The sequence below is a fragment of the Perognathus longimembris genome, chromosome 2 (genome assembly GCF_023159225.1).
Source record: "Perognathus longimembris pacificus isolate PPM17 chromosome 2, ASM2315922v1, whole genome shotgun sequence".
NCBI classification, from domain to species: domain Eukaryota; kingdom Metazoa; phylum Chordata; class Mammalia; order Rodentia; family Heteromyidae; genus Perognathus; species Perognathus longimembris.
In genome coordinates this window covers 7285756-7311175 of record NC_063162.1, presented here as the reverse complement: position 1 = coordinate 7311175, position 25420 = coordinate 7285756, and the positions used below count along the sequence as shown (strand labels likewise).

The 25420-nt window shown below is 55.8% G+C and overlaps 1 protein-coding gene across 1 annotated transcript in view; it reads left to right on the top strand.

The window, feature by feature from the left end:
* The first annotated feature begins 9123 nt into the window (after positions 1-9123).
* Htra1 (HtrA serine peptidase 1) overlaps positions 9124-25420 on the top strand; it is a 41340-nt gene continuing 25043 nt past the window's right edge. The window contains exon 1 of the mRNA XM_048338084.1: positions 9124-9729. Coding sequence (XP_048194041.1) covers positions 9138-9729 — 592 coding nt within the window. The 5' untranslated portion in view covers positions 9124-9137. The remainder of the gene's footprint in view (positions 9730-25420) is intronic.

Genomic DNA, 25420 nt, shown 5'->3' with positions numbered 1-25420 from the left:
CGAATCAAGACTAGCCGGGTGCTGGTGGCTCATGCCTGTAATCCCAGCTCTTCAGGAGGCTGAGATCTGAGGATCATGGTTCGAAGTTAACCTGGTCAGGAAAGCCTATGAGACTCTTCTCCCCATTTAACCACTAGAAGCCAGAAGTGGAGCTGTGGTTCAAGTGCTGGAGTGCTAGCCTTAAAAGAATAAGCTAAGGGACAGTGCCAAGGCCCTGAGTTCAAGTCCCAGTACCAGAACAAAAAATAAAAGGAAAGAATCAAGACAAGCACCGTGCATGGTTTCATAAGTAATACATAAATGGGCTCCCATTTTCCTTTGGAATCATAGACTAGGGTTGTTCTGGCATGAGGAAGGGTTTCCTGAATTCCGTCAGAATGGTTGCAAGGGCTGGACTTGGTCTCTCTGAAGCTTGAGGCTTTGGGCTTTTCTCCCTTTCCTCCTTCTGAGCTTCAGATCTTCCTGAGAGGAAGTGTGTATATGTCTGCACTCGTGTGTGTGTGTGTGTGTGTGTGTGTGTGTGTGTGTGTGTGTGTCTATGCCTGGGGGGGGGGAGGGAAGGGGAAGCTCTCAGAGACCTGAGTTCTCAAACTAGTGACTATCCTTTTGAAGGAATAGAATTGATTTCATAAATGGGTTCCAATGCCAGACCAGGTGCGAGCCTCTAGAAACTTCCCACAGAACTCAAGGGCAGAAGGAGACAGAAGCTCACGTTCTGCAATGCAAGGTGACAGGGCCCTGTGGGAGGGCGGAGAAGGGAGCATGGCGGCTGGCCGAATGGAAAAGTACCAAGGCCATGATTCATCAGGAATAATGGTCTGCTGGTACCAGGCCACGGCCAATCTGCCAGTACAGGCCGACAGCTGAACGCCTCGTCGACAGTGCGGCCAAGCCGACGAGAAGAGACCGAGTGGGAATCAAGTCAAGAACAGGTTTCTTCAATGCCGCCCCTCGCTGCAGCTGTACGCACCGGTTCACCCAGGCAACGTGAGACCAGAGCCGGCTACACAGCCTCCCCCGCCGGGCTTCCTTACACCAGGCAGAAAATGGGGTGGCCCGCTGGGACTCAAATCCCAGTGTCATCGCGTTTTAGAGCTCTAAGGTCATTACCCTGCCTGCAGACTAACTGGATGGTTTAAATGTGTGTTCACATGGCATAGTTATAGAGAAATGACCTGTCTGTGGTTCTCAACCCTGCTGCTCTTTGGTGCTTCTGTGTGTGTGTGTGTGTGTGTGTGTGTGTGTGTGTGTGTGTGTGTGTGTGTGTGTATAGCTCTAGCTCAAATCAGAGACTCCAGGGGTGCTCATTACCCCTTCCAGAATTCTTACAACAGTTTTATTGGTAGATAATTCCATTTGCATCCAATTTACACATTGGAGGTGTACAATTTAGTAGCTTGTAGTAGATTCTCAGATATGTACAACCACCATCACAAACATTTTGTCTCAAGAATAGACCCCAGGGGCTGGGGATATAGCCTAGCGGCAAGAGTGCCTGCCTCGGATACACGAGGCCCTAGGTTTGATTCCCCAGCACCACATATACAGAAAGCGGCCAGAAGCGGCGCTGTGGCTCAGGTGGCAGAGTGCTAGCCTTGAGCGGGAAGAAGCCAGGGACAGTGCTCAGGCCCTGAGTCCAAGGCCCAGGACTGGCCAAAAAAAAAAAAAAAAAAAAGAATAGACCCCAAGCCAAGTGAGGATGGCTCATGCCTGTAATCCTGGCTGCTCAGGAAGGTAAGCTCTGAGGATCATGGTTCCGGGCTAGCCTGAGTAGAAAAAAAAGTCCTAGCCTCTGAAATAGCCAGCACGAAGCTGGAATGGCAGTGTGGCTCAAGTGCAAGAGCAAGCCAGCCAAGCGAGCATGAGGCCACTAGCCCTAAGCAACAAACCGTCTTCCTTGTTTCTGTAGATTTCCCTGCCCTGGATGTTTCTTATGAATGGAGTGTAACGTATGCTCGTTTGTACCTGGCACCTTCATTTGGCAATGTTTTCAGGACTCATCTATGCTGCAGTATATGTTAATACTTCGTTCTTTTTTTTAAATGGCCGAATAGCACTCGATTGTGGGCATGCCACATTGGGTTCATCGACTCGTTGATGGACATTTGGGTTCTCATCAGCCTCTGGCTATTAGGAGACCTCTGCTCTGGATACCTGAGTGCCCGTGTAAGCATTCATGCATCCAGGTAAGCATGCTTTCATTTCTCTTGGGGAGAGATCGCGGTGTGGAGATGCTGGGTTGAAAACATCTGCAACACAAGAAGCTGCATGCAGACTGGAAGGTCCTTTACCTCCAAAAAATTTCCGTGGGGTCTTCCTTAAAAAAAAAACACCCAACCCCAAAATTTTCTCTTATGCAACCCCACTCATGTGATTAAAAACAGGAAATCAGCACTGGTGTGGTCATTATAATCTGGGGAACTTAATCAAGTTGGCTTAAGTCTTGGCAAACTTTTCTGCTCATGGGACAGCACCCAGGCCCTGAATCCAAGCCAAGACCGAAACAATCCCCCCAAACCCATGGATGACCCTAGCACATGTGGGGGGTCTCCGTTCCCGCCTCTGCAAGAGGCCAGAGAGGAGCCCCTCAACAGCTTAGTGCCCCATCCCCGTGGTTCCTTGGCTGCACTCCTTGGCTGCCCCAAACCCCACACTCTTCCAACCTTCTAGAACCTGCTCTGGAGTCCCTGACCTCCCCCTCCCATGCTCCTCTCCCCCAGCTTCCCCCAGAGAAACTCCACCCAAGGAATCAAACCAGATCCTTCTCTCGATGGAAACCCAGATTCTTCGGGAGTCCATCAAGGCTGGCAGGGCTGCCCTGCTCTTCCCCCATCACCGGCCCCCGGCCCCTCTCCTGCCTCAACGCTTCGCTCTGGAGACTCAGAGCCCTGTTTCTCCCCCTGGCACCCAGAGGCAACTAGAGCTAGACAAGGAGTGGGAAGCGGCCGTCGGTAACTCATCCTGGGGCCTTATCACCTTAGATGAGGTTCCGGGTCAGCAGCGGCCCCGGGCCCGTGTGGGAACACGTGTTTTCACCCACCTCCAGGGCCTTCTGATGCATGCGGAGGCCTGAGCGCTGTGCTTGCAGGAAGGCCCCACAGGGCTGGGTGAATGGAGTCCTCCACGCACCAACTCATGCATAGCAGCGTCCGCCATAGTTGGAGAATTGAGGATATCAGTGAAGACTGTCAATGGGCCTGGTACACACCAGACAGAGGAGGCGGGAAGGTGCAGCGACCTGGAGGTGACCGGGAGCCATTGCCAGGCTGTCTGTGTGACCTTAAGCAATGGACTGAGCGGGGGACTGAGGTGGGAGAAGCATAAACTTAGGCCATGGCTACTTCTCACCCAGGTTTTTAGAATAGTCTGGATTGCTCTTTCTAGAGTCCCCTATGTTCCCATTGTAGAGAAACACGTGGCTGGGTGTGTAAGAACGCAGGACAGGCATGTAGAGAAGGAACCCGAGCCCTCTTGCTCACTTAGGTTCATAACATTGACCTTGTGTGGCCGATGGAGTTCAGTGCGTGCTTTGCAGTACGTGTGGAATGTGGAGCCTTTGTGCACACGCGAGGGCTTCTATGAGTTAGACAATGAAACGTTAGACAGTTGAAATTCCTGTCCCCCTTTTAAATATTTTCTTTTCAGCAGCACATTTGGAATGGTAGCTTATAACAATCCTTGCTTTAAAGTCAAAACAATGTTGGCGGGAGGCAGCATCTCCTCCCCTTGACCTTGCTCATCCTTTCCGTGGTCCTTGAGCAACAGACATGACGAGCCGTCACTCCCCTCGCGTCCTGGCAGCCGCCTGGGGTTCTGTCTGAACCGTGTCCATCTGCTCTTCATCACCGAGAGAGAAGCGTTTGGTCCCATCCCATGCACTTCTCATTTTCAGCAACTACGTCGAAAGGAGCCAATGCATGCAAACGCACACTGTCTTCTGCAAGTGATGTAGGAGAAAGGTTAGCCTAAACCAATGAAAGATGACGAATCTTCAAAATGCACAGCATTTAAAGGCCTGATTGGGTGCGGAGGTGTTCTTTAATTGGAAGACACAGATTTTTTGTTGACTTGGTATTACATATGACAGGATTTCTAAAGTGCTTTAAAAGTTCTCAAAGTATTTAAAAATATTTCCCTTAAAAATGTCCTCATCTGATGTTGAAGAGCTTGTACTGAAATGAATGGTCTCAATGAATTAATTGGCTCCTTGGCCTGTTGGGCTACAGTAATGGTGTTCTTCAGTTTGATTCAAAGTTTACTCAGGCTAAAATATAATCTATCTACATTTAAAAATGTGTTACTGAATCCTTTCTTCCCCTTCTTCAATCTATCATCCATACGAAGGCATGGTGATTCTAACAAAACTTACCTTAATAGCCGACTGGACGGTTGTCAGACTCGGTCCGGATTCCCCAGGTGGACAGCAGGGCCCTGCATAGCCCGACCGTGTCCCCTCTCCTCCGCTGTCCTCTGGCTCCGGGGACGCAGGCTGGCCTGTCCCCAGCCATGCTGCTCAGCTCCGGGGCTCCTGGCCTGTGTGGACTCAAGATACTGACTCCGTCCAACCGTCTATTTCCCCTGTGCTACCTACCTGCCCAGCCTCGCCCTTCCTCAAGAAGTAGTTCAACTCTCCGTTGGTGAGGACATTTTAACATGTAATGTTCACACATACAGGCTACGATACTTTATACACACACACACACACACACACAAACGCTTAGTGTAGTGATAAAATCCAGGATCAATAGCATTTCTGTCTTCTCAAACATTCATTGGGAACTTCTGGGTGTCATCTAGTTATTTTGAAATACAGCAGAGCTGGGTGCCAGTGGTTCATGCCCGTCACCCTAGCTACTCAGGAGCCTGAGATCTGAGAATCGTGGTTTGAAGCCAACCTGGGCAGACAAATCAGAGCTACTCTGTTCACCAGTTCACCAGCAGAACATCAGCACATTTCCATCACTGCAGGAAATGTTAGACCTGGGCTCTGTGGAGCTGGGCTCCATCACACAAAGCTGGGTTTCTTGTGTCCATGAGAGAGCTTGGTCCATGGAAGATGCTTAAGTTCCTCTCAAACTAAAGTGAACTGAGCTGAGGGGGGACCGGCCCTGGGGAAGATGGCCGCGGTGCCCCTGGTGTCATTGAGGGAGGGGCGCACGCCTGTCCACGCCAGCTCAGAGGTCATCTCTCACCTGGTGGCGTGTTACTGTGGGAGAAGGGATGAGTGGAAAGGAGAGCTGCACACAGCCTGCCTCGAGGGGGAATTTCAGTGACAGGGTGGAGTAGCTCGGGCTGCATCTCATCTTCCATTGGGACTGAGGGCCCTGGAAACCAGGGGAGGGCCAAGCCTATAAGGGAGAGTCAAATCATGAATATAGTGCCCTAGGCTTTAAGTCCTGTGAATTAATGCCTGTCTGGGTCTTTTGTCTTCTTGGGTGACTGAGTTCTGCTGGACAGCAACCACGCCTGCTGAGTGCAATGCAGAAGCCTCATTTCCTGATTAAGTCTTTGGCAGCCTAGCATCGTTCATTATTCATGAATAGATATGAGTGTTCAGAATTAAAGCTTAAACGCTGCAAATTGGGGCTGCGGAGTATGGCACAGAACTTGGCCTAGCTCCCTTTTTCCCTCTGGAAAAATCCTCTTTGGGATACAGTGCCAAGATGTGGTGGGTGAGAAGTGAGTTTTCATTATATATATATATATATATATATATGTATATATATATATATATACATATATATATATATATATATGTCTTTCAGCTGGTGCTGGTGGCTCACACTTAGCCCCTCAGGAGGCTGAGGATCCAAGGATCATGGTTCAAAGCTAGCCCAGGCAGAAAAAGAATCTGTGAGACTCTTCTTTCCAATTTACTACCAAAATAGCTGGAACTGGAGCTGTGGCTCAAGTGGTGGAGTAGTAGCCTTGGGTGAAAAAAACTAAGGGACAGCACCACCCAGGCCCCAAGTTCAAGTCCTAGTACTGGTACACAAACAAAAGGCATCTTTCCAGAAATTGCCTTTACAAATGGTAGCAGTGGGGGAAGCATCTGAGAGAGGAAAAGAGCAATGTTTCCAGATGAAAAGTATGGCCTACAGGAAGTGGCATCGTGGCTCAAAGTGCCACAAGGTGGAGTGCCTTGACCAACAAAGCTCAGGGACAGCACTCAAGCCTCATTATACGCCCCCCCTGGCCCCCCAAAACAGCTGGGCGCCAGTGGCTCACACCTGTAATCCTAGCCACTCAGGAGGCTGAGATCTGAGGATGACGGTTGAAGCCAGCCCGTGAAGGAAAGTTGGTAAGACTCTTATCTCCAGTAAACTACGCGATGCTTGCTGATTCCTGTCTACCCCGTGTGTGTGTGCGTGTGTGCGTGTGTGCGTGTGTGTGTGTGTGTGTGCGTGCGTGGTAACATGCATGGGTGTGTGCAGACTCACCCTCCAGGCACGCAGTGGGACTTCCATCTCTTTTGGCATTCAGGGACTGTGGGGGGTGTGCTGTGGTGGGGGTGTCGTCTGAGTGGGCCCTCCCAGGACCACGTGCTGTGGCTTCATCTGGGCGTGGCCATGGTAGGAGGCGGTGGAGCCTATCAGAGGCGGAGCCTGGCGGGAGGTGACCAGGTCATGGAGGTGTCCCCCTCGGAAGACACTACCAGTTCTCAAAGTGACCAGGGTCAGTTCCTGAGACAGCGAGGTGTTCTAAGAAGGTCACGCATAGAGGGTGGGCTGTGTTGTCGGGGGGTCTGGCATAGGGACATTTAAAGGTGAGAGGGACGGGGCCCTTGGCCTGGTGGCGGGAGCCTTGTAATCCCTCTTGCTTCCTGATTTGATTTGTCATAGGATCTATCTCTTGAATGTGCTCCCCCAGGGTGCTGTCTGCCGCGCTGTGGTACAGTCAGAAGGCTGTGATCGGAGGCTAAACCAGGGCTTGATTTTAGACTTTCAGCCCCGACAGCGGCGAGCTAAAGAAATGTCTTTTCTTCCTATATGCCCAGCTTCGAGTATTAGGATTTGGTGGCCCACGCTTGCTCCGTGCTCCTTAGTGACTGGTCTCCTGGGAGAGGAGCTGGAGGCGTGAGCCGCATTCGCCACTGAGAGATGGTCACGTGAGCACAGTGTGAAACGCTGCTGCTTGGTTAGGTGTTCAAGTCCCTTGATTATGTCTCTGGGGTACCACGTGGTCCTCCGAGCTCTCCTCCCTCCCCGCTCGTCTCCTGATGGCATCCCGCATGGCTCCCAGTGTCGAAAGGGCAGCGCCCTCCTTCCTGAGCGGGCCTGCTCTCGGCTGTGTCTTACCCTTCCGAGCCTCAGTTACAGCACCTCGTCACCGTGTGCACCCTCCCAGGGGGTGGCCAGGACGGAGCACTGAGCACAGGCACCCAGAGGTCGGCCTTCCGGCAGTCACCCAGGGAGGCCTGTGGTCACTGCCATTCCCCTTGTGAACCTCCCGGGGTCGCAGAATCAAAAAGGTCAGAAGTGGGATTTGAACCCTTCCCCGGGGTCAGAGTGCACTTGGAGGTCACATGAGCCCTGGCGGAGGGGAGGGGTGTCTGGCAGAAGGAAGAGGTGCAGTGAGAGCGGAGGCTTAAGTGGAAGGTATATTCCAGAAGCTCACTCAGCACCTGGCTAGGTGAAGGGTGTGCTGAGCGACAGGGTGGAGAGTGGGAGGAGGAGGCCAGGAGACCCCTGGAAGAGGTTGGAGACCCCTCGCCAGCCCAGCAAGCTGTGCTCACTTCCCCCCCCCCCATATTGGGGTTTGAACTCGGGGCTTGCTACGCTGATACTCTATAGTTGTGCCATGCCTCCACCCTACTTTTTTTTTTGGCAGTACTAGTTTTTGAACTCAGGATCTGGGGGGGTTGCTAGGCAGGAATGCTACCATCAATCCATGCCTCTAGCCACATTTTTTTGGTGTCAGTTCTCGGGCTTGAACTCAGGGCCTGGATGCCGTCCCTGAGCCTTTTTGCTTACTTCTGGAGCCACGGCTCCACTTCAGGCTTTTTGATGTTTATTTGGAAATAAGAGTCTCACAGAGACTCTTTCCTGCCTGGGCAGGCTTTGAACCAGGATCCTCAGATCTCAGCTTGGTGAGCAGCTCGGATGATAGGAGCCACTGGTGCCTGGGTCACACTGTGGTCTTAATTAGCTGTAATCTGGGGCATGGAGCAGAGGGACAGAGAGAGCTCAGTAGGTGTCCTGCCTCTACCGCTTTTCACCGTGGCCTTACATCCTGACTCTTGGGGCAGGCTGGCCTAGAACTCCTAGACTACAGGAATCCTCCTGCCTCACCTACCCAGTGCTGGGACTACAGCCAGCCGCCACCGGGTGGGGTGAGCTCTTCATTTGATAGCCAAAGCTTGTGAGGCAGCCACAGACAGGGTGCAAAACTCAACCCAGAAGAAGTTCATCTCCCAGCCCGGCGCTAGTGGTGCTGGTGGTTACACCGGAGGCCAAGATCTGAGAGGCTCGCGGTTCAAAGCCAGCCAGGGCAGAAAAGGCCCCTGTGAGACTCCTCTCATCTCCCATCAACCACTCAAAGGCCCCGAGTGGCTCAAGTGGTAGAGGGCTCGCTAGCCCTGAGCGAAAGAAGCTCGGGGACAGCAGCCGGGTCCCGAGTTCAAGCCCCACAACGGACCAAAAAGAAGAAAGTTCCTGGTTCCCGAGTCCCGGTCCTAAGATAACCCGGCCCGCCATGGCAGCACTACCGCAGGTGGCGCGGAGACACGCCGTTCTGGGCACGGGGGGGGGGGCGGGGAGGGAGGGGGGCCCGTCCCTCGCGCTGGGCCCGGGTGGCCCCGAGGTGCCCCGAGGCCCGGCGCTTGGGCTTCCCGCCCGAGGGCGATCGCGGCCGCCGCCCGCGCCGGGTGCAGACGGTCGGTGTGGCTCAGGGCCCCGGCGTGGGGCGCGCGGATGGGGGAAACTGAGCCCGCGAGCGGACGGCCCGCGGGGCCGCCCCGCCCCTCGCCCCGCCCCGGCCCGCCCCGCCCCGCGCGCTCCGTGCCCGGACGCGTCGCTCCGGCCCCGCCGCGGGCGGTCCCCGTCCTCCCACACCCCCCCGCCCGCCCGCCCACCGCCGGCCCCCTCCCCCAGGCGCGGTGCCCGTCCTCCAGGCCGCCCGTCCCCGCTGCCAGGCCAATGGGCTGGGCCGTGCGGCCGCGCGCACTCGCACCCGCCGCTCCTCCGGAGGCGCCCGTCGTCCGTCCCGCAGCCGTCGGAGCCGCCATGCAGCCCCCGCGCTCCGCGCTCCTCTCGCCGCCGCCGCGGCGGTTCCCGCTGCCGCTGCTGCTGCTGCTGTGGCTGCAGCTGGCGGCGCCCGCCCGGGCGCTGCCGTCCTGGACCGGCCGCTCGGCGCCCGCCGCGGGCTGCCCGGAGCGCTGCGAGCCCGCGCGCTGCGCCCCGCCGCCCGCCGACTGCGAGGGCGGCCGCGTCCGCGACGCGTGCGGCTGCTGCGAGGTGTGCGGCGCGCCCGAGGGCGCCGCGTGCGGCCTGCAGGAGGGGCCGTGCGGCGAGGGGCTGCAGTGCGTGGTGCCCTTCGGGGTGCCCGCCTCGGCCACCGTGCGGCGCCGCTCCCAGGCCGGCCTCTGCGTGTGCGCCAGCGGCGAGCCCGTGTGCGGCAGCGACGCCCGCACCTACGCCAACCCGTGCCAGCTGCGCGCCGCCAGCCGCCGCTCCGAGAAGCTGGGGCAGCCGCCCGTCATCGTCCTGCAGCGCGGCGCCTGCGGCCAAGGTACTGCGCCCCGGCCCGGCCCGGCCCGGCTCGGCCCGGCTCTCCACGCGGGCCCGGGGGCGGCGAGGCGTGGGGCCCGGCTCTCCACGCGGGGCCCCGGGGGCGGCGAGGCGTGGGGCCCGGGTCTCTACGCGGGGCCCCGGGGGCGGCGAGGCGTGGGGCCCGGCTCTCCACGCGGGGCCCCGGGGGCGGCGAGGCGTGGGGCCCGGGTCTCTACGCGGGGCCCCGGGGGCGGCGAGGCGTGGGGCCCGGCTCTCCACGCGGGGCCCCGGGGGCGGCGAGGCGTGGGGCCCGGCTCTCCACGCGGGCCCGGGGGCGGCGAGGCGTGGGGCCCGGGTCTCCACGCGGGGTCCCGGGGGCGGCGAGGCGTGGGGCCCGGCTCTCCACGCGGGGCCCCGGGGGCGGCGAGGCGTGGGGCCCGGCTCTCCACGCGGGGCCCCGGGGGCGGCGAGGCGTGGGGCCCGGGTCTCCACGCGGGCCCGGGGGCGGCGAGGCGTGGGGCCCGGGTCTCCACGCGGGCCCGGGGGCGGCGAGGCGTGCCGGGGAGCCGGGGAGCCGTGGGGGCCGGGTCTCCACGCGGGCCCCGTGGGCACCGCGGGCACCTCGGGGAGGGGCGGCCCGCCGTGCGCCCCGGGGGACGGGGTCGACCCCGACCGACCTCCCCACACAGCTGAGCTCGGGCCGGCGATGTAAACAAACGGAGGGAGGGGAACTCCTGTTCTTTCCTGTTCTTTTCCTTCTGCTTCTTTACTGCATTCCAATGCGTTTCCTTCTGTGTGTGTGTGGGGGGGGGGGGGAGAACTATAACATTCGGGAGGAAGGACTAGCCTGGCCGGCCACACCTTCTCCAGATGGTGGCCCGGGTGGGGACGGGCTGGGCTGCCGGTCTTTCCTTTGTTTGGAGGGCCGGCCCTCCCTAACAAAAGCGGCTCTTTTTGAATAAGCTCGTCCAGGGCCTCTGGGCTCTGAAATCTGAAGAGGCCGAGGGGAGGGAGGGGCTGGCGAGGGATGGGGAAGAACTGGGCCACTTTGCCCTTGTTAGCCACCTGCGATCCCTTCTGGGAGGGGGAAGAGCTGGGGACGGGTGGAGGACGGTGGAGAAATGTCCCAACCCACCGGGGACCTTCAGGAGTGACGGAGCTTGGCTCTGCAGAGGTGCCCTGTGGAAAACCCAGAAGGAGTTCAGCCCCGGCCAGCCTGGCAGCGCGGGGGCCGGCGGCCAGCAGGGCTTGGCACAGCCTTGGCCTCAGCCACAGAGCTCCGCCCAGACTCAGCACTGCTTCCTCCGTGGAGACAGGGACCCCACAGCCCAGTCCACAAGGACCGTCTAGATTGTTTTCTATCCGAATATGGTCCCTGCAGGAGCGTCTCGGACCTGGAACTGGTTTGGCTCCCACGAACAGGAAGGTGGCAGGATGATGGGAGACCGTATAATACTGACAGGGGAGCACGGCCCCAGCTCAGCCTTTAGATTCAGACTCGCTAGGTAGGAGGTATTTTGAGGAGGAGCACCAGCTATTGGCACCATGTGTGACTTCCCCCTGTGTGCCCCGGTGGGTCATTATAGACTCACGGATAGGACGATTCTGCCCTCCTTCCTGTTTCACATGAAGTGGAACTGAGACTGAGTCACTTCTATTTTCTTGTGTGACCACGCTCTGTGGCTGGGCTTAGCGCTGTACCACTTTAGCCCCATCTCCACTTCCAGCTTTTTGGTGGCTAATTGGAGATAAGGGTCTCATGGCTCTTCTACCTGGGATGGCTTTGAACCGAGATCGGCCTCCTGAGTAGCTATGGTGATAGGTGTGAGCCACCAGCACTGGAACTGAATCCAGGATTCAGAGCCAGCCCAGGGCTTCCCCTCAAGGCTGTTGAGAAAAGAGCTTCCCAAGGGGCCGGGATGCGCGAGTCTCCGGGTTGGAGATGGTGGAGAGTGAGGAACAGCACCGTGGAGTCCACGGCTTGCGTTTGTGCTAGGTGCTGCAGGAGACATTTGGAGAGAAACCAGCGGTTACCCGGCTGGTGGGTCAGAGCCCGGGGGCCGAGAAGGAAGGGCTGTGTTGTGTGTGCAGGTGTTCTGGAGTGAGGACAGCTTAGAGGAAGCCTGGTGCCTGGCTAACTTGGCAGGGGTGCGGCACGCTTCAGGGTGGGCGTTGAGATGACTGTGTTTCTGTGTGTGGTGAGGACGTTAGAAAAGCATATTTTGGTCAAAAACAAGGCAGCTGTTACTGTCTGCAGTCCCGCTGCATGAGGTCCTAAGTTGCTGGAACCATGTAAACTGTCTCATTTATTGCCAGTGAAGGAAATAAAGTCACTTAATGAGATCTGAGTTGGCAGAGTCCAAATCCTTGGCTACTTGGGCCGGCCTGTGAAGAGAAACAGGTTCCTCATTGGCCACTAGGCTCTCAGTGTCCGTCCCCCCCCCGCCCCCCAGTGTGCTAGTTACTGTGAGGACGGCACAGGAGAATGGGGGTGCTGTGGGGGGGAGTACAGCGCCAGGCACATCAGCCCCTCCTACTCTCACAAATGTTTATTGAGCCCCGGAGCAACCCAGCTCTGTGGATCTTTCTGCTTGGCACTTAGAGGTCCTGCAGTACCTGTGTGGGTCGATGAGTGTATGGATGGGTGGAAGGAGAAACACGAAAACTGGGTGCCACGGCTAATCATACCCGTGACCCTCACTAACTAGGAGACGAAGACCTGGAAGTTGGTCATTTGAAGCCTGGGCGGAAACGTCTGTGAGACTCCATCTTCAGTCAGCCAGCGAAGCGCTGGCGATGGGGTTCAAGTGGTTGGAGTACCAAGTGGTGAGCAAGGAAGCCGAGTGAAAGCACGAGGCCCCTCATTTCAAGCCCCGGTACCAGGACCAAACAGAAAACGGTGGCGAAGCTGTCTCATCCTTGCGGATGGCATTGCTTGCCGCGCCCCTCACTCTGGGTCCAGCATGGGCCCCGACTGGGTGGAGGAGGTGCCGTCCAGACCCCAGGCCGGGAGCCGGCAGCCTTCCTTCCCACCTCAGTTCTGCTCCAGCTCTCGCTGCTCGTGCTCAGGGCGGGGAACCCGACGGCAAGGCACGGCCGGCCGAGATCTCGGGGTGAAGATTGTGGCTGGGTGGATCCCGAGGCCTTTCATGAGATGCCATTGGAGGCCAAGAGGAGGAGAAGCAGATTGAAAATGAATCCGGGCAGAGTGTGTGTGTGTGTGTGTGTGTGTGTGTGTGGAGGAGGAGGAGGAGGAGAGGTTCCACCTGCAGCTGAGCCACCCTTTGAGTTGTGGTATCTCTTGGGGCAGAGAAGTGTCACCATTCCTAACACTCCCATCTGTTTCATGTGGATGTCAGAGAAGGTCTCTAAACGTGTTTTGCAGATGAAGGCAAGGGCTGCTGGCAGGCTGCGGCTGGGGTACCAGATCCCAGAGAACTCATGCCTGTCAGCATCCATTCTGCTGAGCAGGATGGGGGCGGGGGAGGGCCATGATGGAGCACACCGTAATCCCAACCAGCACCAAGGCAGGAGGATTGCACCACATAGCACATGGCAAGCCCTGACTCCAAAAATGACAAAATTAAGAAAAAGGAGAGACGGAAGAAAAGAATGCAAAGGAAGAAAGGGATTGCATCGAACACTAGGGTAATAACCGCAGTAAGGGCTCAGTCTACTAGTTCATGCTTGTCCAGTGCCAAGCACGTGGCCCCCGGTTCTTCGGATCCCCGACCAGTGCTCGTGCTGTTGCTCTTCCCCGGGAACAGATGGGAGATGGTCACAGAGCACCGTTTTTAGGACTTGAACCCGCGCTTCTGATTCCAGAGCTCCGTTCACAACCACACTCAGTGCTGTTGACGCAGCAACAGAGATTATAGGCCAACTCCCGCTAAGCCTCAGCTAATACTGGAATAAACAGTCCTCCAGATGGCCGAGGGTGGCCTTGAGGCGAAGCGGGACCCAGCCCAGCTCTGGCGTGGTGGCTGAGCGCAGGCGTCTCAGGACAAGGTTGCCCCGTTTCCATCCCTGCGGTCCTGCTGCCAACAGCAGGGGGAGAAGGGCACAACCCCTCCAGATGCCCAGAGGTTCCCAGAGACCAGCCGGGATGATGAGATGCTGCGGAGCTCTGGGAAAAGCAGGGAAAAGCATGGAAAAGGAGCCCTGGAAAAGACTCCCCTGATGGGAGGACCCTTGTCGGTTTCTCACCCTGCAGGAAGGTCCATCCTGCCCCAGACGGATGTCTGACATGCCTAGCAGTCAGGCCGGGGATGGGGGGGGCGGGCAGCGGAGGATACCCAGACAACCCCCCCCACACACACACAGGGGGAATCCCCCAGAGCCTGTAGAGAAGGGAAGACCACAGAATAGACAGTTTACCTGCGGAGGCCTGGACTGTTTGTAAGACCCGTCTCTGTAGATGGTTCTCTTATGCACGGTTTGGGCAGGTAATCATCGCTAGCTGAGTACCTGCTGCTCTCTGGGGGATGTGTGGAGAATGATACAAAGTCCCTGTCTCCAGGGAGCTCATCTTTAACCCCGTGGGGGACACACAGGCACTCATTACCCATGGGTCACGTTGTTCTTTCAAGTGCTGTGCTTGCCAAGCGTCATTTCAAATCAATCTTTTGTCACTTAACAAAACAAAGTGTCTGGGGAACCAGGCTTCCTCTTAGGGTAGGGTTGGAAGGGTGAGTCTGCAAGGTTTAACCATGTGAAAGTTGGAAGCAGGGAGTTTTTTGGGGGGTGCTGTTCCTGAGGCTTGAGCTCAGGGCCTGGGCTCTGTCCCTGAGCTTCTTTGTTCAAGGCCAGCACCCTATCACTTGAGCCACGGCTCCGCTCCCAGCCTTTTGTGGTTAATCGGAGACTTTCCTGCCCAGGCTGGCCTTGAACATCGATCCTCTGATCTTAGCCCCCTGAGTAGCTAAGATTAGAGGCCCGAGCCGGTGGGCACCCTGCTACACTCAGATGTTTGAGATCTTTGAGGGCTGTTTAGGTGACTTTTCTCACTCTGGATGGTTATCTTCTTATACCTTTCTGATGGTGTTGCTGAAGAGTTACAACATTAAGGTTGCATGAAATTAGTAAGTGCACAGGATCAAAAGCCAGTGATTGATGTGTCTCACCCTGCGCAGGAGGGCTGTGGCGGACCGTGAGCTCGCAGTGGTGGCAGGGGCCTGGGCATGGCGGGCTGAACTGAGCGTCTGTGTGGAGCTGTGTGCTCTTGGACAGGTTTCCTGCCTTGGATTCAGAAATCAGACTTTCCATGAGCTTATATTCCTAGTGAATAAATAGCTCCGGTCAGGCTTAGTGTGAAGGAGAAGTCAGGGTTGGCAGCGGCTGGGGGTTCCTTGGGAAGCCAGCTGGGAAGGGGTGGGAGCACAGACACCTGGCCCCCCGCCTTTGTGTGCGTGTGTGTGTGGGGGGGGATATTGAAGTCCCTGGGAGAATGTGGGGTCACATGCCCACTACCCAATGTCAGGAGCTCAGATAAACGCCAGCGGTTGATTTACTTCACCTCTTGCCCCTCCTGGGCTGCTATGCCTCTGGGCTCTCTGAAGTGGCTCGTTCCTATCATCCTAGCTACTTAGGAGGGCAAGATCTAAGGATCCTGATTGGAAGCCAGCCTGGGCTTATCTCCAAAATAGTGGAAGTGGAGCTATGGCTCCCATGGTAGAGTCCTAGCGCTAAGGGACAGTACTGGGGTCCTGAGTTCAAGCCCCAGTGTTGGCTTGTGTGTGTGCATGTGTGAGCCCATGCAGACAGACAGGCAGGCAGACAGACAGACAGACACATGCAGACACACACACACACAGAAAATCCCCAGACTTGGTGACCCTTGTCTCAAAGTGCTTGTAGGTCTTAAGATACCTTCCTTGTATGCTGGGCTTGTGGGGTCAGTCCTCCTTCCCTGTCTGGGTGATTTCTCAGTTGTGACTTCATCTCCAAGCCTCAGTGTCCCCATCAGTACAGTTGTAATACGCACACCCCGGGGGTGGAGCGGGCGGCAGGTAGAAAGGCCTCATTTCATGAAGCGCTGCTGCATTTCTAGCACTCTCTCTCTCTCTCTCTCCATTGGCTTATCATATTAGTGTGGAGGCCAGAGTCAGCTCAGGGGCAGAGTGCCGGGATGTCCTGGTCCCCTGGGGACTGGGTGAGGCGGACATCACAAGGGAGCGTGTTTATCACTTAAGTCAGGTACTGCTTTCCTGTCGCCCCTTCACAGATACACCTGGCGGTTCTTGTTCTTGTTACGTGAGAACTCTGTGGCTCTTCTTGAATCAGAGCTGCTTGTCTAAGACAGCTGGGAGTGGAATGCAGCTCATTGCCTTAATGGTCCCCAGAGACAGTGACACCCAGGGGAGGGCAGTAGGCAGAAGCCCTGGGACCTTCTTGAATCACTCCTGGTCTGGGTTCCGTGTTCTGGGAATCACTCAGGAGAAGACTTGTCATAGCTTACAAACAGAAAAATCAGCTCGGGGGAGCAGGGATACCCTATTGTTTGCATTCCTAGGACAAGTTGCTAAGCTAAGTGTATTTCGTAAACGTGTTGTGTGACACAGAACCCCATCTCCCCGCGCGTGAAGGTCCCTGAGGGTGTGTTGTTGTGGCTGGCATTTCGGGTAATTTTCAAATTTGAATGGCCTCTGTCTTAGTGAGTCAGAGTCTTGTGCAATCTTTCGGTCCTCAGGAACATCTTCCTCACTGGCTGGGCAATGTGGGCTCCAGCAGGAGCGGCTGGGCTGCCTGCGGGGTGAGCCACACCTGCCTCAGTGTGGCCGGGCTCTGTGAGGGGTCATTTCCTGCCCCGCAGTCCTGCAGCACCCCGCGGGTCTCTCAGCCCGCTCCTGGGCGCAGTCACCACTTGGTGGGAACCGACGGGCACCGAGGCTGTCGCTTGGAGTCATCCAGGGCAGGTGGCTGCCAGGGAGCTGGGGAGGAGCGAAGGGCCCAGTGCGCGGCCGCCACGTCCGCCTTTCACTGGCCCGGAGGGAGGGACATCTGGTGGGGTGCGGTATTCCTGGGACAGGTAGGATGGGAAACGTCACCCGCACAGCTGGGAGCTGCCACCTCGGGTGCGTTCTGGAGCTGGGTGCCGCACTCATTGCGTCTTGCTTTGTTCTTGTTCCGTGTCTACTCCAGAAGGAGAAGGCAGGTCCGTCCTCCCCGTTACCCAGCCATGAAGCAGATGCAGCTCCAAGAGGTCCGTTATGACTAGCCCACAGCTGCCCCACTCAGGAGGCAAGATTTGAACCCATGCCTGTCTCATTGCCAAACTGCACTCGAGACTTCTTGGGCTTGTGTTGTTTCAAAGTATGCTGTTGAGTCTCCAAGTATTTGCAGGTCTGGCTGACAGAATCTTTCTGTCACTAATTTCTACTGTAATTTCATTAGGATCTGAGGACATGCTTTCTGTGATTTCTGTAGCTTGTTTTTTTTTTTTTTTTCCTGGTGGCAATGGGGTTTGAACTCAGGTCCTTACGTTTGTTAGGCAGACCTGCAGTGGAACCATTCCTCCCCACCCTTTTCTGCACTGGTTGTTTTTGAGGTAGGGTCTCACGTTTTGCTTGTGTCTGGGTCACAATCTGCCTTTTTTCCCACTTCTCATATAGCCGAGAGGACAGATGCATGCCACCATGTTTAATTTCTGTTGAGGTGCATGGAGGCTTGCCCACTTTTCTGACCTGGCTGGCCTGGAACCACAGTCCTTCCCACCGTCTCCCACGTAGCAGAGAGGACAGTGTGCTAGCTGGGGACCAACCTCCGGGACACACTCAAGCCATGCAGGCATGTTCTCTTGTTCCACTGATTATGGAGAGCTTTTGGCTGACTTGTTTAAGAGTGGCTGAAGACCGAGTTCATGATCATTGTCTCCAAAGGTGCGGCACCTGCTGAGCCCACAGAACCCTCCTGGCCTGCACGAGGGAGGCCAGGTGCTCCTCACTGGTCAGGTGTGGTCTGTGTCTAGTGTTCTTCCCGTCCTGATGGATATTCAATAAGAAGATTTGATATTTGCCTGAGCTGAGGTTCCTTAGCTCCTAGTCTGATGTTTCTCCATCCATCTGCCATCCTTGGGCTGTGGGGAACATAGCCCCGTAGGACTCCACTCATTGGGGATGGCTAAGGGTGGAGCCAGCCTGGAGAGAAGCCATCAGCGTTGATGTCTTTCCACCTGTAGGGGGCTGATTGCTTCCCATCTACAGCCTTTTCCCCTAGAAGACTCATCCCTGGCACCGCAAAGTCCGCTCCTCTGCAGAATAGCTGCTCCTACCTCCCGCGGGGCACCTCTAGCCACATCAGCGCCTCCGTGGCCTGCTTTCTTATGGAACACGGTTCCTTCCTCCCTCCCTCCACAGACGCTCGCTGGTGTGCGACCAGAGCTAGCCAGCTGGCTTGTCATGAGGAGAGTCTTCTGGAAGGTAGAAGGTCCTGCAGGTCTTACCGCCTTCACTTGAAGGATGCGGAAACTGAGGTACCTGAAGGGAACTTGACTCTCCCAGCTGCATAGTTCATCAGTGGGGACCATTGTAGAGGCTTTTCCAGGACCCAGGACAGAGCCCACAAGCCCAGCTCAGCCACTTTTTCCTGCTGGAGCAGTTAGGTATATGTGAGAGGTTAGGTCCATGTGGTGTGCCTTTGTTCTGTGAGATTGGAAAAATAGTGTCTCTCTCCCCCGACCCTCCAGTTTTCATCTTGGGTTGGAAGATGGCCACAGAGCAGTCTTTTCCCTTCCAGAGGTAGGAGGCTCTTGGAGGGTAATTACAGTGGTCTCAGTGCACCAAAAATGTGCACAAGATCACAGTGGATGTCTGATGAATCAGGGCCAAGATGCTTCAGTGTCTTAACCTCTGGCCTTTGGGATGCATCTACTGGGGTTCTCCTTTTACCATAAAGGCTCTTTTAGGGGGCTGGGAATATGGCCTAGGGTAAGAGTGCTTGCCTCGTATACATGAAGCCCTGGGTTCAATTCCCAAGCGCCATGTATAGAGAAAACAGCCAGAAGTGGCACTGTGGCTCAAGTGCCTTGAGCAAAAAAGAAGCCAGGGACAGTGCTCAGGCCCTGAGCCCAAGCCCCAGGACTGGCCAAAAAAGAAAAAAAAAGGCTCTTTTAGTTTCTTTTCTCCATGTTATTTACCCATCGTGGGAAATGTGTTTTCACATCTGTAATTATACTTTGTCAAATCCTTTTTAAAGTTAGAAATGAAATTTAATCACATCAAAAATAGAGAAGGAAAAAGATCCACGGTTGTCTCATCACTACCGTTCTAGTAGCTTCCTGGCTGGCTCTTTCCCTATCTGCCTCCATTTGGACTGTGGTTGTTACTGTGAACAGTACTGAAATGTGAGTTTCATGACTATTTTGGTGTCTTGGTTTCTTCTCTGAGAATGGACACCAAGAATCACAGTTACTGGATAGAGGGATACAGATTTGCTATGGCGTCTGCTGTTATACTTTCAAATTATATCCCTAAAGGGTTAGAGGAATATTTGTTTCCATCAGCTATGCAATTTCAACTGTCAACGTCTCCCCCTTTTCTCCACCCCCCCACCAAAAAAAACACCCAATCACTCTTCAGTATAAATGGGAGAAGATGGGTCCAGACCAGCCATTCTGCTTGGTTGGTGGATTGCCTTGGCTAACGAGACCATCACCAGTGTTTGGGATGGAATGAACTCTTTGAAAATTGGGATTTCCTGGGGTCGTGTGGTTGTCAGGTCATCCCGTCTAACACTCAAATTTTAGGTGAGGAACCCCAGGTGACCAAAGACATGGCACTCCCGGAGCACAGCCAGGACATGAGAGAGGACCTGAGTCCCTGGGGGCCCAGCTCAGGGCGAGCCCTGCGGGGGGGAGGGGGGGGACCTCCCCCAGGCCGGCCCCACCCAGAATGCATGCGGAGACCAGGCTGTTTTTGTTTGCTTTGAGAAGTGAAAAATATTTATTCAAATGCTTTGTACACTCAGAGGGAAGTGCAATATGAACCACACACGTGTGTGCATGTATATATGTATTCAAAATTTCAGCAGTTAACATTTAAAAAGTAAAAGAGAAATGGACATCATTATTTTCCTTTTTCTCTTAAATGCCACCTTCATCAAGGGGTAATTAACATACTATGCAACCTGCCATTTTAAAGTGTTTTCATATGTACAAAAAGTTAACCACCGCTAACTCTACCACATTCTCATCAGTCCTGAAGACAAACCCAGTCCCGATGAGTAGTATCCCTTACTTCCCTGCCTGGCTACTTCCTGTCTCGGCGGGTTTGCCTCTTCTGACGTTTCCTGGAAGTGGAAGCCTGCAGAGGTGTTGTTCCTTTGTGACCGGTTTGTCACAGCATTATGTTTTTCGTCCACGAGGGAATGCGTGTTGGTGCGTCATTCTTGTTTAATGACAGAAAAATACCCCATTGTGTGGTTGTAGGAAGACCACACCTCGCCTTGCAGGGAGGCTGCCCAGGCCGAGCCGATGGTTCTGCTGGGAGAAACTGGAGTACTTGCCTCCGTACATGGGCATTAAAAACGAGTATAGAAAGCATCAGGAAATGCACATCTCAGATGGATATCATTTGGGGGGAGCTGGAAATGAGGTCAGAAGTCGGGTAGCCTCCTCTTCATCTAACAGTCTATACGTATCTGAGGCCTAGAAAGGGGACGTGGCTGGTTTGGGGTCCTAGGCCCACTTTTGCGTTTCTTACTTGAGGCAGGCTTTCCTTCTGACGGCCGTCCCAGGCCTGCTGGTTTTCTTTCTTGTCCGCCTCAGTTCCGCGGGGTGGTAGCTCATCAGCAGGTGGGCACTGCGGACTGCTCCGGATTCCCCCCCCCCCCCCCCGCGGGACACGGTGGCTGCCCTCTCTTCCTCCCGTAGGCTCTAGAATTGGGCCCTCCCTCCTGCCCCAGAGAGGTGGCCTTCCCCGGCTTTGCTTCCTCACCTTGTGCCGCGGGCTGGAGAATTCCGAGAGTTGTCGCAGCAGGAAGACAGCCCATCCGAGGAGAGAGAAGTCAGATGCTTCCTTTAAGGGAAGAGGAGAGTGGACGGGGGTGTGGACCCCCATGCTCAGCGGTTTCCCCAGAGATAAGAATAGATGCCGCCTCGTGCTGAGCGTGCGGAGACTTCAGAGGAATCCTGCAGTGCACTTGATCGGAAACTTTCTCCTGCCACATGAAAATAGCCGGGAAAAGACCCCCAGATGCAAAGATTCTGACCAAACCCGAGCACTCACCTTGTCCAGGCAGACAGAGATGACAGTCATCTTCCTTTCTTGCCATTGAGACTGAGACAGGCATCTCTCCCCAGGAGGGTTCCGGGGAAGGCACCTCTCCCCCAGAAAGCCAGAGCCTTTGAGTCACAGCACAGCTAGATGTGGAAGGCCAGCTGGCCAGGTATCCCCACCGAGCTGGGCTTCAGGTGGCCCTGTTTGAGGGAGGGGGAGGTCCTTTGACTTGTGGGGGAGATCTAGTTCATCTCCTTGTTCTACACCAGCTGCTGTAGCCTTGACCCAGCCGGGCAAAGAGCCACTGCTCAGAACCCCTCCCCCCCAGCCCCCCCTGCCCCCCTCCCCCGCATCCCCGTCTGAGGTCTGGCATCCAGTGAGCTTTTCCCAACTCAGAGCTGAGCGTCTGGGAGACTGTACCGGAAAGAGAGGGGCTGCCAGCGCTTAGAAGTGCCAGTGTGGGCTGGAAATCAAGGTCAGGCCTCCCAGCTCCACCTCTCCTTCCTCCACTATTCATTAGAAGGAAAGAAAGAGGTCACACGAAACCCTCCGGAATTTTCTTTATTCCTGTGCGGAAAACAGGAAGACAGTGTCTTACTCTATCATTCAATTTTTAATCTTAAGGGAAAAATAATCCTCTTATTACATGTGAATTCTGGATGTGTGTGTGCACACGCCAGTACTGGATCTTGAACACTGCCTGGGCTCTATCCCTGAGCTTTAAAACACTTTGGGCCACAAGTGCACTTCCAGCTTTTTGGTGGTTTATGGGTGATAAGAGTGTCACAGACTTTCCTACCCGGGCTGGCTTTGAACCACAGTCCTCAGATATCAGCCTCCTGAGTAGCTAGGATTGCCCGTGCCCCGCTGCGTTGTGGATTTCAACAGCAGTGCTGAGCATCCTGGCTGTGGAACTTGGTACTGGGAACACCCCAAGGGCAGCATCTCTTCCTCTAGTTCTTGTCTTCCTTCGACTGTCGAACCGTGGCTCCCATGACGAATGGTATTTGCAGGGTTATTTTAGGCCTCCGCTGGCTGCCCGGGGTACAGCGCAGCTCCTGTCTGTCCTGGGCATTTTTTTCTGCAGGGCTTTCTACGCAGGCCCCTCTGGGCCCGCCCACATCCCCCTCCCCCTCCCTCTTCTCTCCCCCCTCCCCCCCCCCCACGGTGTGCCCTGGGATCTGCAGCGGCAGCACGGGTTAGAATGGGGGTCTGGCTTCCTGGAACGTGCAAGGTCTCACTTCTGTTTCCGCCGCGTCCGTGCCCCAGCCTGATGCCGACAAGTTTCCTTGGAGTTTTATGGAGTGGGGCGGACAGAACGCAGCTGCCCAAGCCAGGCACACGGAGCAAAGGAATCTCGTGCCATATGCTTTTCGTGTTTTCTCCCCACCCCCTCCAGGCAAACTCTCTGGCAAGCAGTCTCTCTGTCTCCTTGGTGCTTTCTACCTCACTGGCCGTTAGGAACGTGTTTAGATCGATTCCTCCAAGTGCTCTGGAAGAGGAGGGAATGCTACCCATTCACTGTGGGGTTCAGGCCTCTTTCCACCTCTGCCCTTCCCTGCCCTCCCCCCCCCGCACCTCCCCCCCGCCCTCCCTCCCCTCCCCCCGCCCTCCCTCCCCTCCCCCCCATCTCATCTGGCCATCTGCCCTGTCCTCCCAGGCCATTGTCAAGTTTAGCAATAAATGTCAGAAAGGGAGCTAGCGTTGCTCAGGGGAAATCATGCCGTGGTGCTCTCACTCTGTGAATGTGGACTGGCAGCTGTCTGCGTAGCTAAACATCTGCCTCCTGGTCCTGCCTTGGCCTGCCACCCACACCCGGGGCAGGTGTGCCTCTTGGCTCGAGTGGTGGAGTCTGAACTGCACCCTGACGTGGCGAGTTCCCAGGTGGAGACCTAGTGTTCAGCATGAAGACTGACATTCCCGGGCTCTTCCTCTCCTCCTGCGCCCAGTAACCAGGCGCTCAGCATTGGCGTCAGTTCACCGGTACCTCCGTCTTCCTTCTTCCCATTGCTCTGTTGTGTCTATTGTCAGAGGTGTGGGGGTGGGGGGGTGGGGGCAGGGACCTTGGGTTTGGGCAACGGTGCCAGAAACAGAAGCACAAGAGGGAAGAGTTGACCGAGCATCTGATCCAACCTCGGCTGCTCTGGCTCTGCCCTGGGCACCTGGGAAGGTTCTGGACGGTGAGGAGAACAGATATAGATAAGCCCTTGCAGAAGGGATCGTGGCGTGGGGTGATCGCTGTCCCACCCTCTGCACCCCAAAGTCCAAATCTGGTGGCGGGCCTCCGTTTAGTTAATATCTCTTTTGTAATTGCTATTCATCCGGCCATGCTGGTGACCGATGGGAATGTCAAATGTAAGACGTGGCTCTTGGACAGCCTGTGAACACAAAAGGGCATGCGTTCCCGTGGCAGTAGATGGGGGGCGGGGGGAGTCGCCACATTCGAGATCTGCAGGCCGCTGCAGGCCCTTGGAGGATGGAGCACCAGAGGCTGGGGCTCCCACGGGCCCGCTGCCCGGGTACTCGCCGCTGGAAGGCGCTGGTGGCAGCCGAATCCTTGCCCACAGATCCCTGCTGGTTTCCTTACAGGCTGCCCACCGAGGCTCGCCGTGTCGAGACAGCACTTGCTTACTGGAGTCTGCAGGTGGCTGGCGAGACCTGTCCCAGACTCTCTTAGAACTCTGGGCTCACAGTCACGGGGTGGGGGTGGGGGTGGGGAGGGTGTCCTAACAGGCAGTTCCCCAGGTTCTCAGGTACTCAAGGTGGTTTCTGGCCCTTCAGCGGCCAACAGCCCTGTGCTCCCCGCTGGCCTTCCTATCTGATCTCTGCAGAGTGCATTTGGTGCCTTTGCCTTTCAGCTCTGCATTGCTTGGGCTAGGGAAGGCCAGGCGCCCCCGTCCTGGAGCCTGCATTGTTAGGAAGGAGGACCTGCCGGCCCCACGGACCTGCCCGCCGCCGCTCCATCCACGCCTCCCTCGCCAGCCCCTGCTGAGCAGACCCTGGCCCCATGCCGCCATACTTGTCACTGGCTCGTGGTGGCAGCTCTTGGAACTGGCTTGTGTTCTTATTTGTAGTCTTTTAAGTATGGATGTCTGGCCGTGCTAGTATTTGGCGTTGAAGAACTTAGGTAAGAAACACAAGCAGTTTGAAAGCCACGGGGGGACCTTGGAGACCACGGGCTGAGCCCCTCCCCCCCATTGTCACGTGGAGGAGACTCCTGCCTGAGGTTGCACACTTGCCCAGGCTGGGCGTGTGCTGGCCTGCATTGCCAGTCTCTGGGGATGAGGCTGCCACCTCGATTCTCAGCAGGTGGGTGCTTTGTCAGAGCCGGCCATACCTCCAGCAACTCTCCAGCAACGGCCCAACAGATTTGGGGGTTCTAAAAACAACGTCAGGCATACTTGAAACAAATGGGTAGGGTGTGTGTGGGGGGGCCCTGTGGGCTCAGACCTGTGCATTCACACAGGGTCCTGTGGTCAGCAGCATCCTCCCATCTGAGAGCTCTCCTGTCACAGTTTTAAAGAAAACTACCCATTTATTTATTTGTTTATTTACTGCCGGTCCTAGGGCTTGAGCTGTGGGCTCGAGCACTGTCCCTGAGCTTTTGCTTTTCGTTGCTGTTGTTCAAGGCTGGCATCCTACCACGGGAGCCACAGCTGCGTTTCTGGCTTTTTGATGGTTAATGGGAGATGAGAGTCTCTCAGGCCTTCTTGCCCAGGCTGGTTTCAAACCACAGCGCTGAGATCTCAGCCTCCTGATTAGTTAGCATTGCAGGCGTGAATGAAATGTTTATTTTCATTTTGCACTGGCTCTGCAAATCCCATCCCCAGTCCTGAATATAGGACAGGCCTTTGAAATGCCAAGGGTGTGTGCAGTCTGTTCTTGTGACTGATTTGAATTTGAGGGACACACTGTTCCCTGTGAATAAAGGAGGATTCATTTCTTTTCCTTCGAATACATTGCGTTCTGTTTTCCAAATTAGCTGTATTTGATCAGTTCTGCTGAGAAATTGGATGGTGGGATTGTTCTTGCTGGAAGGGAGGATGGGGTTGTTAATCCTGTGCCCTGGCCCTGATCTCTTGGTCTGGAAGTATGAAGAATATTCTCATCATGGCGGGGGCTGCAGGGGATTGAAGGAGGGGGAGGGAGGCCGGGCCCCCGATGCAGAGCACGGGGTTCCCAGTGGAGCTCTAGTGGAGGGGACCCCTCTGCTTCTGCCACTGGCCAGCTCTGACATTCTCGGTTAGAGGGCTTTCCTTACCCTGTGCTCTGCTTTTCCATCCTTTTGCAGACTGGCTGTAAGCTCTGTCCTGCAGGCCTGCAGGAAGAATTAGAGTTCCCAGCTGTGTCTAGCATTGTGCTTGGCCCAATAAATAAGTAGTGCTCTTCTTCCTGGTGTATTACCTTACTTGCCCGTTTGATTAGTTGTGGAGGAGGAAAATGAGACATTGCAGGCAGGGTGGAAAAATAGATGTGAGTGCGTGAGTTGGGGTGGGG